We start from the raw sequence: 14,253 nt of genomic DNA, 5'->3' as shown, positions 1-14,253 counted from the left end.
TACAGAATGGTTAGAATTATGTTTGAATAACTTCATAGAATGTTCAATGCTGGTTTAATACAGTTAACAATACACACAACAAGCCAATCATATTAATACATGTACACTTGTAAACCAATATGTAACTTACCTGTTTCGGTCAGTGATGGAAAATACTAAGAGAAAGCCTTCTCCAGACCTCATATACTGTTCCCTCATAGCACTGAACTCTTCCTGTCCAGCTGTGTCAAGTACTGCAGAATGCAATATTAATTTTATCATTCTTCTATCTTCATTACCACATTAATAGTCAATTTGTTTATGCTCAAAGGTTTTTCATACATTGTAACTGCACTTTTTCTGTATGATTATCCACTGCTTTTTTCTTCTTCTAACATTCTGTACTATTCTTCCAGATTCTACAGTTAAACAGAAGTTGTCAGGTCATACTATTTTTAGTCCATATGTCAAGTTATTCTAGAGTTATGCTGTTGGAGTCATTTAAATGGCTTTCCTTAGTCACAAGATGTTGTTAGGGAGGATTATATTGAGTTTTGAATATACTGATGTCAAGTTTTTCAAGGAACATGAATCCGATGATAACGTATGAAGCAAATCACTAGTGTTTATGTTTCTTTGTAAATTAGTTGTATTTTTTTCTGTAATGCTACTTTAACTGACAGTATCAGTTAGAATGCTTAATACATCTATTTTTATATATTTTCATGGTATGCATTATTTTGTACTGTTAGCTAAGTGCACAGATTTAGAACTAACCTAAATATCCGAAGCTGGCTTAGAATATTTCCAAAAAATATTTCCAACAGAGAAGATACTCAACTGATGAAACAATGTATTCTGATTTTTAAAATATAAGAACGTACAAACAGTATATTGAATTATCTATACTTATTACTGGGTTCATTTTTTAGTTCTAAGCTATGTAAGTAGTTTGCTTTGATCAGAATTTAAATTTCACTTAACTGCAATATTTTCAATGAAACATACAGTAAAAATAAAGATAGATTCAAAATTAATCTAAGTTCATTCAGTATTTTTACAGGCTAAAGTTTTGATAAAAATGTATCTTAGTATCTTCACAAGCTATAATCAATTTAGTATATTAAAAGTTCTTCAAGTTAGAACAGTTACATTCAAACATTTATACAATATCATACGAGAATATGAACATGTATCCATTTACATGCAAGTTATTAATGGAGTGTTCCTCATGCACATACACAACATTATATTAAAGTTAGCATTTTCTTCTACTGAAAATGTGTTTCCAATAGATACTTACCTCCATTCACAAAATAGCTGTTCTCGAGTAACACTGTTCTCTACTGGCACACATTTTCAACACATGCCACTAGCCTTCCACCTCCTGCTTTTGGATATCCATATGAAAAAACAAAACAAAACAACAACAACAAAAAACACCCATTTAGGAAGTGCCTAATGAGAGAGACCAAGAGGTGAGACTGTACCACATCTGATCCAAGTATTCTCTTCACTCTTTTATGACTGTGTTGAGAACATAAAAGATGGATAAACATGAATGAATCCCAGAATATGTATGACCAATGAATGAAACACCTGGGTGTCCAGAGGCTATGGTGCGACAGACTGTAGTGGTAGTTTGACCTCATCCAACACAAAGTGGTATCTGGAATTGTACATCAGATCCACAGTAGGTAAAGGATCACCTACCTCTTCACCTCATAATGGGAATTGGTAGGGAAGATGAGCTTCCATATCAAAATCAGTCTCCACTTGTGTGCATTTCCAACACAATCAACATCAAATCTGCCAGGAACCGACATTCAGCAGATGGTATGAAAGTGGAAAGCCCTGGCAGGATGACATCTCCAGTCCAAAACCTGATGGCAATGGGTATGGTAATTCCAGTCCATGGTAGGAAGAGGATATCCAACTGTACACAAGTGGGAAAATGTGCTGTATCCAGCTACAATCAATACCAGATCTACTGGGAACCAACATCCAGCAGATGGTAGGAAGAGGGACTGCGAACATGGGGTGTATCTCCAGTCTGCAGTAGGAGGAGAGATATCGGTCAGAATACATATGAAGATTTAGTTAGCTGGACCATTTCCAACCAACACTGGACCCAACGGGAATGTACATCCAGAGTATGGTAGGAAGAAGGAACGTCTCGGCCTGAGGGGCAAATTGCAATAAGAGATATATGGTTGAGTGCTTCAACCAAAACCTGGCAGCACCTGGAATTGTACATCAGGTCTGTGGTAGGAAGGGCATCACACCATCTACACATGATACTAATCATGACCGAGCCATCTCCAGCCAAAACCAGAGACACCAGGAATGTACTTCTGGAGAATGGTTGGAAGGAGGAATGTCATTGTAGGAAAATAGGTCAGCTATATAGACAGGAATATGGTATAGTGCTACAACCAAAACTTGGCAGCATCTGGAATTGTACATCAGGTCTGTAGTAGTAAGTGCAATATACCAGTGGCACCTTCAGAATGCCCCGCCCTACTTTGAACTGAGTGGTGTGATTCATCACTCAGAAGGACTGGTCTCCATGGTCCACCACCTCAGTGGCTAGGAACTGGTAAGTGGTAAGGACTCCCATACTACACTAGAAGAAAAGGGAAAAAAAATGTGTTAGGTAGTCCGGAGGACTGGATCACTGGAGAACAGGTGACCACAATACCGTTTTGAAAAGCAGAGCTACCACGTTAATAGAGTTGATGAACCAAAACCTGGTGGCATCTGGAATTGTACATCAGATCCACAGTAGGAAGAATCTCAATGCCACAGAGAATCAGAGACAGGTAGCAATCTCTATTTGCTTTACTCATGTTAGTCCATGGGTGTACGGTTCTGGACGAACATATTTATGAAGTAAAAAAACACTAAAGAGAGCTACTAGCAGTCCTATGGAACACTATCTCAATGGTGTGCATAACCCAAACCTGCAATGTAATAGCTAACAATAAAACAAACAGACACACACAACCAACACCTGACGGCACCTGGAATTGTACATCAGGTCCGCGGTAGAGCGAGATCCACAATACACTAGCAAAAAGGCTCCTGAAAAAGTAAGAAAAGTTTAAAAAAAAAGCAACTTTTCACAAGACCAAAACATGAAAAGTTAAACAAATAGTACATACACACACACAAAAGAGGAAAATGTCAACAAATGCATAGGCAAAACACAATAAAGAACATCCCAATATCACTGACATATCTGATGTTCATTACCTGTGACCATTACTATTTACTTCACTAATGTTGTATATTGATTTCTTCTTTGTTTTGTTATTATAATGTTTAACTTCATTGAATATTTTTGCTAATTACTGCAAGTTTGTTTTTCTAAAATTAAATACAAGCCTTTTACAATTGCAGATTTATTAAAAAAACATTAACTTTGGATACACATTATGTGGATTAATAATCTGTATAATAAGTTAGAAGTGACACTTCAAAATTTTAATTGTGTCATCCTATTAATGTAAAGCTATGTAAACATACTATTTCATAGAAAATTATGTATACATGAAGCTGATAATTACATTGAGGTTTATAGGCAAAGATGATTCTGAATAACATTTCATACTGAAGTTGAAACATACAGTAGTACATTAACCTAAACTTTGAGACAGTCCTTTTAAGGTTTGAAATATATATTTCAATATTTAATCACCATTATTACAAAAACTTAGAAATGTTGAGCTCCACTTTTAAGTCTAATTTTGTTTAATTATTTGAGTTTGCTTTTCTTGTGACTTGTAATTCCTTTGCTACCTGTAATACATAAGGGGGAAAAATACTTTTATCTGCTTATCATTTCTATTTGATCTTGTATCACATTGAATAAAAGCTCACAAAAATAGGGGTCCTTACAGTGCACACATGTAAGCTTCAATATAAAAATTATGAACCTCTTTTATTCTTAAATCAAACACAGATTTTACATTAAAAATTGTGTATCAGCTTCAATTTTTTTGATATCATATCCAAGTTTAGAAACATGCATATTACTACTCCAAAGACAGTTCTGGTATTTAAACTTTAACATATACAATTTATAATGTTGAAGCTAAAGAGCATGATCTTTTTTGAACGAGTTTTTAGAGTAAAACATTACACTCAGACCTTTAAAAAATCCTATTAATAAACCCACATATTACCCAAAACATGCTTTTGTTTAGAAGAGTGGAATAATAGCATTTTTACCCTTTTCTTTTAGGAAATGTCACTACTAACATGACTATCTATTCATTACAGAGCTCGTAAGGGTATAACAAACATTCTATTGATATATTTATATAAAATATAGAATTATATTACTTTTGCTGCCAAAGCTGATGTAACGAGTTCTTTTAAGCCAGAAAAATTACATTCTTAATGTAAATTATTTTTGCATTTTCTAATATTAGTTCCCTGTTATCATTGTGGATTGACAATGATTCTGATCTCTTGATCAGTGTGAATTTAAAGATACGGACATTCTATTTGTTATTGATGTCATTCAAATATTAAGATTTTATACTTGACATTGATGCTTTCCATCTTCTGAAATTGTAATCTTTTCTAAATACTGAAGTTTAATGAAGTTTTATGTTTCATATTTTATCCATAAACAATATGATTTGAATCTGTGACTAAACAAACAAAATTGGTCTTTGATAACAAGAATGAAGATATGCTTAAAAAATTACACCACCCTCTGCTCTCTTGAAGACTTATCTTCAAAAATGTAAAAGATAAAATTTTTATAAATTACAGACTGTTTTTTATTGTATAACTATGAACTTATCTATTTTGATGGTTTTATCATGTCAATGACCTTTAATTGGTATTTTAAGAAGCCATGGTTCATATTTTGTTAAGATTAATATAGCAGCAGCAACCCCTTTAAAAACAATTTAAAATACTTGCATTATTTTTTTATTAGTCATTTATCATAAAATAAGTGAAATTTAAATTATTCATTATGCTTTGTTTTAAAACATAAATATATAGTAGTCATTTATGTATAACAGTCACCTATGAAAAATTTTGTTCCAATTATCTACAAATATGAAACTTGAAGGCACTTCACAGCAATTTCAAAGCCAGTCAAGTTAAATAAGAAATTCAAATTATAAAGACCAAATACAATTTTATCTTGCATATTGTTATCTGGCTACAATTTCCCACGAAACTCGTGCACTAAACAACTAAACTTAATGTCACAATGTCAAATGCACTATCACATGAAGTCAGAACCTTGAAATGCTGTTTTAGAAGACTTCCCTCCCAAAAAAGAAAAAGAAAACAGGATTACCTTGATATCAAGCCAAACAAAAGTAATCTACTCCTGTATTAAACCAGCAGCAATACAGGTACATGTATTAGCTAGCTGAGATTGACAAAAATGAGTTAGTGAATGTTTCTAGAAGAATAAATTTAAGGATTCAACACCTGCCATTTTTTCATTCATTTTTCTGAATACTTACTCATTTAACTCCTGTCTGCAAGATATAAAAAATAAATGTATAATTTTGTGCAAGCAAAGATAAAACAAACACATTCAGATTTTCAATCATTAATCTGACTGCCACACTGCTTCAGGCACAATATTTCCTTATATATGTTTGTTGTAGTATGTGTTTTTCACTATTTAGTGTTCTTTTTATTAAAAGCAGACTAATCAATCATTACCATTTCGTTTTTCAATAACAGTGAAGCTAAAATGTAAAAGTACAACAGTGCTTCAAAAGCAAAAATCAATATTGTATACAAAAAAAATAATTAGTATTTTGCATATAATAAACATTTCACAGCCTCCTTATTTAAATATTTAAGCATTCAAATTTTAAAAATTTATTAAAAAAGAATACAAGTTAACTTATGCATTGATTTTTAATGATTCCACTACAGATCTTATCAGACTTCACATGCAATGACTGATTATAAGATAATCCTATAACCTTTTTCTATGGGAGAAACACCTTGAAGTTGTTTTTAAATTATTAGTATTGAACAAAGAATCAATATATGCTTGCTAATTCTTAAAGTAGTCATTTATGGAGTCCTGCAACATTGAACACCTATCCAAATATGTTGTCCCTTTACTATCCATATATTATACCTCGTGAATTATTTGATCTGGATAAAGAAACATTGCTCTAAATTATTTATAAACAAAGGTTTTTTTTTGTTGTTGTTGTTTTGGTACAAACTTAATATAAATTTTATTTTTTGGCTGATATTTTCTTATTTTTTCTCACATAACTATTTTTTTCCTAGAAGGTCTTCATTGATCAAGGAATGTCTGAATTTACTGAATAATATATATAAAAAAGTGCTATTTTCAAAGCAGAATTCTTCCAAAACTGGCAGAGATTGTCATGATTAATCTGCAATTTGTCAAAGTTATGGTTTAAACAAGTTTTATTAATAACCAGAAGGTACCAGAAACAAAAAGACTTTTAAAGTACAAAATACCAGTGCAACCAAAAAATTGCAATATTTCAAATAATATGATCGAGATGATCCTAGGTAAGGAAAATGCATAAATTTACAAACCTTTTTGCTAACATTACACTAATTATACAAGCACAGGAAAAAATTTAATTTGTAAATTGTTAACAGTCATGCTTTCCTTACTACCTGGCTTACAAAAAAAATTCATACGTGCATTCACATACACCTCCAAAATCTAATGTAAATACAATCATTGAGAAAATAAAAAGAAAGTGTATAATTCAGTGATTTCAAGTACAGCTAACAGTCTTAAGTTTGACCAGAGGATTCTGAAATTTCTGATTTCCCACAAATCCCCTATGACTAAGTGATCATGTGTTTACTTATATTTTTAATTCATCATAAAGATGTATTACCAGAAATACATCTTCATCACTTTTGGATTTATCACAGTTGTATACAATTTTTAATCCAGATGTAAAAATAAAAACATATCCTTAAAAAAGTTAGAAAAAAAAAAATCACATAACAAATGTTTAACAAATAGAATGTGCTCAACATAATCAACAAGTGAACAAATATTTCATTCTTATAATTATTTTACAGTTTAAACAGCAATCTTTTCTTAAAATTGATTATTTCAAGAGAAGAATACTTTTTAAAGATTTTTAACAACAAAAATCATCGACATTATGTTATTGTCTTACTTTTATCCTATACTATTACCATATATGCCTAAACATTTATATTGTTACAGTATAATGTTTAACACGATTATTGTTATAATTATAATAAGCACTCTAAGTGACAATTACGTGCATAACATAGAACATAACATAATATTTTGGGACAACATGGGACCTGTTGGTCCATTTCGGCTGTTCCATCCTCAAAACCAAATTAATATGATTAAAAAAATAAATAAATAAAAATTTTAAACCCAGCCTTTTTCATTCATATACTTATCAAACTTTTTCTTAAACTTACATAAATTTACTGCCTCTGCAACATCCGAAGGCAACCCATTCAAAAGGCCAACCACCCCATTAGAAAAATAAAACAGTCTTAGCTGAAGATGACTCCTACCTTGCCCAAATATATATTTCTGTCCCCTAGTCCTACTATTCTCATTGTTAAATATAAAAAGATGATGCATCCCAGGCACCATTCTAGTAACCCTTCTCTAAACCCTTTCCAACAATTCAATGTCTTTCCTAAGGTAAGGACTGAACACAATACTCCAAATGTGGCCTAACCAGTGACCTATACAATGAAAGTATAACCTCTTTAGACTTGTATTCAACATTTCTATAGATACAACCTAAAATCCTATTTACCCTACCACTAGCAACAGCACACTGCTTGGATGGCTTTAGAGACTGATCGACTATTACACCAAGATCCCATTTTGTTGTGTACTTTTACATTTTCTCCACTACTAAATGAAAATTTCAGAGTAACATTTCATAATGGTAATTTATCCATAGTATTTGTAAAAAAAAAAGCAAGGTATTAGATTCTAAGCTTTTCTGCATTACATTCCATCACAGTAATTATTCTATTTTAAATGAAGGATATAATCAAAGAAATTATCACAATGAGATTTGTATTACTATAAACTAAATTTTCTATGAAAAATTATACTAAAAATGTATATTTTCTAATTTTTTAATAAAACTACAACCAAGTCTTCAAAAAAAAATTAGTCAACAAATCCTAAAATTAAAAAACAAACCAAGAATTTAAGACTGCTGATTGTTTTCAATATAATAATAAACCACATTATTGTTAGTACATGATGCATTCTATTGCACAGTAAGCTACCTACAAGTTATCAGTCTTTAAACTCTAGATATTAAAGCAGGAAAAGAACCAACAAGAAAGTAAAAACAGTTTACACTTAAAATTCTAGAAAACTGCTTATAGGACAAATAAAGCTAATGGAAGTATATTTTCTGACCAAAAATACTTTTGTTCATTCAAAATTAATGAAAAAAAAATTATAATATGATGGAAGAATAACATGAATTAAGATGTAACTTCCAAAATGATTTCTATACTTGAGTTAATTCTGATCACTATAAGAATAAATTAAGGAATATTAGTAATATTAAAGATGGTTTTGGTTAGTAAATTTTGTATTTAACCTTTCTCTAAAAACTCCTAACAGCAAACTCTTAAATTAAGAAAAACATAACAGCAGCAAAACCCAAAACTCATCTAACATTTTCTCACTCACTCCATTTATGATAAATCCTCTAATTATGTAATCAGTTCCTCAAATGAATTAACAAATAATTTATAAAAGTAACTATTTTTCATATGTACATTTCAAGAGCAAAGTTCCTTCTAAACTGTGTATGTAAGCTCATGCAGCTGCAAAGAAATCTTGAATGGCATGTACAAGTCATGTTACAGAACATGCTACTTACAACTTAATCTCTTGTGGAAGCTTGCACTTTTCTATGTCACTTACTAACAGCTTAGAGCATTATTAGTGGTAACTTGAGCTGGATAAATAACTGTAGGGTCATTCCATGTCAAATCACCAAGCAAAAACCATTTGGACACCCAACATCTCAGAATTGGCAGATTTTTTAACTGATGGTACCTGTCTATGGGTTAAGTATACCTGCAAATTTTTTTGCAAAATTCTTTCTCTTCCTGGAAATAGAAACATTTATATTTTAGCCAAATTTGGTCAAAAATTGCTTGTGGTGGCCATTTTGGATTTCACAAATACCCTATGCCATTGTAATTATTTTCATAATTTTACCCAATTTTATTGAAATTGACCAATTCAAATATAAGGAATCCAAGTATGGAAACAGCTCTTATTTGTATCCTAAAACAATCCCTTTAAACTCCTCTACTATAGAATTTTAAGTGTTACTAAAGGATTCATACCCTGTTTTTTGAAATTTTTGGAAACCAATGTTTGACAAAACTTATCAACACCAAATTTGGAGTAAATACTAGTTTACTATATTAAAAACCTGAGACGTTTTTTTTTCCTTGTTCCAAAGTAATAGTCCTCTGAAAATCGACTAAATTATAAAGCAAAATGGCTAAATTATATTTCAAATGATATATTGATAATTACTGTTCAATTTCAAATAGTGCTTAAAACTATACTGAGGTTAATTCTATAATAAAACTGAATATTATCTACAAGAGTTACAGAAGATTGATGCAATTCTAAAGTCAGTTTTAATACTATTAATTGTTCTCCGATATCACCCATATAGTAAAAATGGCTAATCTCTGTTCACCAAATTATTGTATAGTCAGTATTGAACTATGTAATCATGAAATACTGTAATGAGTAATTCCTTTGTTAAAGGTGTTGAATGTTTGCATAATCCACTGAATTGGACTTGTAATAACACTTCTTGAAGCATTGAGCTAATGAATGAACCAGGATACAACATTTACTCAAATTTCCTTCTATTGAAATAACAACAGTTGTCTTTGACGTTTGCATACAATTTACCTATAAATGCATTTAGTCACTCCTTTGTCAATTTTTTCATCTAATTAAATATTTCGTAAGACCAACCATTGCTTGTCTTCCTCTTTAACATAAGTAGGGTGAACTGTTCATTCATTATATTCATATCTTTGCTTGGTAGCTTAACTTCTTATTCTAAACTTCAAAATGTGCTCTTATGAGGACTGTACAATTGGCAGGATTCTTTCAGAAAATTGCCATTCGCTGGACTATAGAAGAGCCACTGGATTGAAACCTGTTCATATTATGGATGCTGAGCAAATTGGGGTATTAACTTTGAGAACAGGCATTATGTTTAATGATGATCAAACAATATGTTTACATCATGAACAAAAACTATTATTGATGTATATTCAACTTCAAAGGAAGTGCTGCGATCCATTTAAGAAGCACAAAAAAGCTGTGAAGTCTTCCTTGAGGGAAATAAACCTGGAAGTGGCAACTAATGGTAGAGCTGCTAACAAACGCATCATACCTGGACAAAAGTTATGCTCTTCGTGTTGTGTTAGCATCAACAATTGTCTGAAAAAGAAAGAACATTTTTCCTCAGAAGAGAAAGATGATACTACACAACCTGATTTTGAGTGTGACTATTCTTTTGATTCAAACAGGGAAAGTATGGATTCATCATTAATTGAGATGGATGTTAGTCAAGTTAAGCTTCACTCAGTGACATCACATTCAAAATCTTGTATTGGAAGCAAAAACTAAGACAAGTAGAGAAAAAGTTAGAAGAGCGAAAATCGACAATACGGAATCAAGTTGGTGATTTCATTTAAGTTCCAGCAAAATCTTTGTAAGTACAGAAAGGAACTTCTGAACAAAATATTGTTGTAATGGTACAGAAAAGCATTAATGAATGAGAAATTGAAAGTTTCAAACCGGGCCTGAAAAATTCAAATACTAACAATGGTGCCACTTTCTTGGCCAATCAAGAAATCTCATGAAATTTTTAATGTTTCAGAACATATGGCTCGGCAGGCCAGGAAATTAGCTGAGGAGAAAGGAATTATGGAGTAACCAGAAAGGAAACAAGGGAAACCAGTGTCAAAAGAAACTGAAAAAAAATGATTACAGCATTCTGCTGTGATGATGAGTATAGTTGACAGATGCTGTGCAAAAAGGACTTTGTAAGCCTTTGGAGGAATGTCCATATGCAAGAACGACTTCTATGTGGACTTACAAAGCATTTAAAGAAAAAACAATTTAAACTTAGGATTTTTCAAATTTAGTAACCTTAGGCCAAAATGGTGTTGGCTCTTCTGGGACACATTCAATTTGTATCTGCACCAAGCATAAGAACATCGCTTTGATGTTGAATGCAGTCAAATTAGACAAGTCCTACCATGAACTCATCAATATGATTGTTTGTAACCAAGATAAGAAAGATTGTATGCTTCATTGGTATGACAGATGTCTAGTTATTCGAAATCTGAGAGCATATATTGAAGAAAAACTTTCTGATAATGATGGAGCTGAAAGCAGGGAAAAAGATGATTTTAATGAGTAGGAGATGAGGTTTCAACAATGGATGACTGTTGACAGGTTTCAGTTAATTGCTGTCTCATTGTCAGTAAACAAATTTATCGATCAGCTAATTGACAAACGAATGATATAATGGCACACTTTTATTGCTAAAGCACAAACGAAGTTTCTTAAGAAATGCAAAGAAGAGTTGCACGATGATGATGCATTGGTTATCAACAATCATTGGAATCAACAATCATGCACTTTGCATCCTATCATCTTGTATCACAGAACAGGAGGTGAATTGAAGGAAGTTTACCTTTGTTTTTTTCAGATTACTTGACTCATGATGTAGGCTTTGTTTATAGTCATAAGCCAAACCACCAACTACATCAAGGAGATAAATGGTAAGGTAAAGATGGTGTACTATTTTAGAGATGGTTGTGCGGGACAATATAAAAACTGCAAAAATTTCATTAATTTATGCCTTCATCTGAATGATTTGGGAGTAAATTGTATTTGGAACTTTTTTTGCTACATCACATGGTAAATCACCTTCTGACGGTCTTGGAAGAACAATGAAATGCTTAACTGCAAGGGCCAGTCTTCAAATACCCTCATCAAACCAAATCTTGTCAGCAAAAGGAAGTTTGACTTTTAAAGAGATGAAATTAAAGGGGTAATAACATTCTTTATTTCACAAAATAAGATGATTGAGGTGTGGGAATATCTGAAAGAAAGATTTCAGCAAAGTAACACATTCCCTGGAACTCAGTTTCCACCAATTTATACCACTATCAAATAGTATTATAGTATTCTCACTGCAACATGGTCACCTTTGCAGTTTTATAATAAAAAAAGAAATATATTTTGTCTTGAATTCATTGTACAACTGTAGCAACATAGCAGCATGGTAGTTCAGTGTAAGAAAACTCACAAAGTGCAAGCTTGTCCAGAACAAAAAAGTAGCTTATCTTGTACAAAGAAAATTTAGAGGAAACATAGTTCAGAAACTATGTTTTTTTATAACTTTAGACAAAAACAGAACAATTCTTTTATGAATAATGTAAAAGAATTATTGATGTTTCTACTCCATCATTCAAATTACTTAACTAGTAAAATTAAACCTTTCTCACAGATTTATCTCAAGTTATATTTTTGAAGATTCTCATTTTCTGTCTTATAAGATGATGATGAAGAATTATGTTTTCCTTAAAATAGCATATACTTTTACTCAATTAATAATACTAACAATGCAACTATCTATGTCTTACTTTTAATGGGCATTTAAGTTTTCTTGTGTAAGTAGATGAAAAATAAGTGTGTAGTATTGTTTTTTAATTTTCTTTCAAACACTCTATTTGAATGTACTTTTAAAAAATACTTTTTAGAGAATTTAAAGAAATTCAGGTCAAATTACATCATTCAGTAACCAACAAAAGTTAACATGTTAGATATCTATTGCACTTGCAATATATTTTATTAACACCCATAAAGTAGCATAAATAGAGATATTTCTTACTGAACACTACTTTATTCACAAAATACTGCTGATATGATATAAGAATCAATTACAAATTCCATCTATATCACAGAACTTAACTTGGAACCCCAGCTTGTTAAGCAAGTGCCCTACCAAATGAGTAGTAAGAACAAGTTTCCAGCAAACCACACTCCATCCCAAACAAAAGGAAACTAGCATTGGTCCTACTCATTACCAGATTAAATATTAGTTTAGCTCTAGTAAGTAGCTTGCTCTGATCAGAAGATAATATTAATAAGATATCTCACACTCAAATTTTTTATCAAAGCATGCAAAAATAACATTTTAAGATAAACAAGAATTGGAAACCACAAATCAAGAAAACATGATTCTATGCCAAATTTCAAACTGACCACATATACAAATGGTTTAACTTGATGGTGACTCAATCAAAAAAACCTTCAGCACTAAGAAAACTACGAGGAAGGCACTGATGTAACAAATTTAGACAAAATATAAGAAATTCAAGCCATTTCAATTGTCTTTCTGATCCAGTTACTCACCGTTAAAGAAATAAGATCCAGGCACTGGAGAAGGTGAATGAAGTTATTAAAATATTTCCTAAAGTTTGCACATATGTCTTGAAACCTAAGAACACAAACTATTGTTATAAAGACTAACAGCTTTTTTGAAAATGCTGCTAATCCTTATAACACAAACTGTTATTTCTAATAAATATACTCTACTGAACTGTAAATATATAAATTTACTGCAGAACACTTCCCACTCTTTACTTCACAACATGCATTATGATTTGGTTTCAGATAGTAATAATTATATGGCAGCTGAGTTACAATATGTTATTAGTTCAAACATAAACAGTTACATGATAAAATAGCTTTAAAAAATTCTTGAATTTTATAACATTAAAATGTGTAACAAACCGTTAATTATGTTTAAACTCACAGAGTGCTTTTCTTTACCTCTCTGGATAATGCTATCTTTGATGATATTTAAATCGAGCATACATAAATAAAGTCACAATTACATGGGAAAAGGCTATGGACATTTTTATATGCATATCTCATAATTTTGGATATATACCTGCATTATTATTATTATCACTCCTTTATAATTGCAAAAAGGACAAAAAAACATATGAAATTTTCAAAAACAAATATACTAATTTGAAATGCTACTTAAGAATCAATTGTCTGGTATGCAAGGAAAGTGCAAAAAAAAGACATTCATTTCTCCTTTTGATGTTCCTTCTTCAATTCATGATTTACCTAAATTCTAGCTACTTTATATATATATATATATATATATATATATATACACACAC

General features: G+C 31.2%; 1 protein-coding gene across 1 annotated transcript in view; it reads right to left on the bottom strand.

The window, feature by feature from the left end:
* Positions 1-14,253, bottom strand: part of LOC106459001 (ras-like protein 2) — a 25,935-nt gene that overhangs the window by 8,880 nt on the left and 2,802 nt on the right. Inside the window, exons 3-4 of the mRNA XM_022385378.1 lie at positions 131-233; positions 4-49 (exon numbers count right to left, since the gene is read on the bottom strand). Coding sequence (XP_022241086.1) covers positions 4-49; positions 131-233 — 149 coding nt within the window. The remainder of the gene's footprint in view (positions 1-3; positions 50-130; positions 234-14,253) is intronic.

The sequence above is a fragment of the Limulus polyphemus genome, unplaced genomic scaffold, assembly GCF_000517525.1.
Source record: "Limulus polyphemus unplaced genomic scaffold, Limulus_polyphemus-2.1.2 Scaffold545, whole genome shotgun sequence".
Classification (NCBI taxonomy): Eukaryota; Metazoa; Arthropoda; class Merostomata; order Xiphosura; family Limulidae; genus Limulus; species Limulus polyphemus.
Note: the sequence above shows the minus strand (reverse complement) of the source record. Positions and strands in the feature narration are given on the sequence as shown.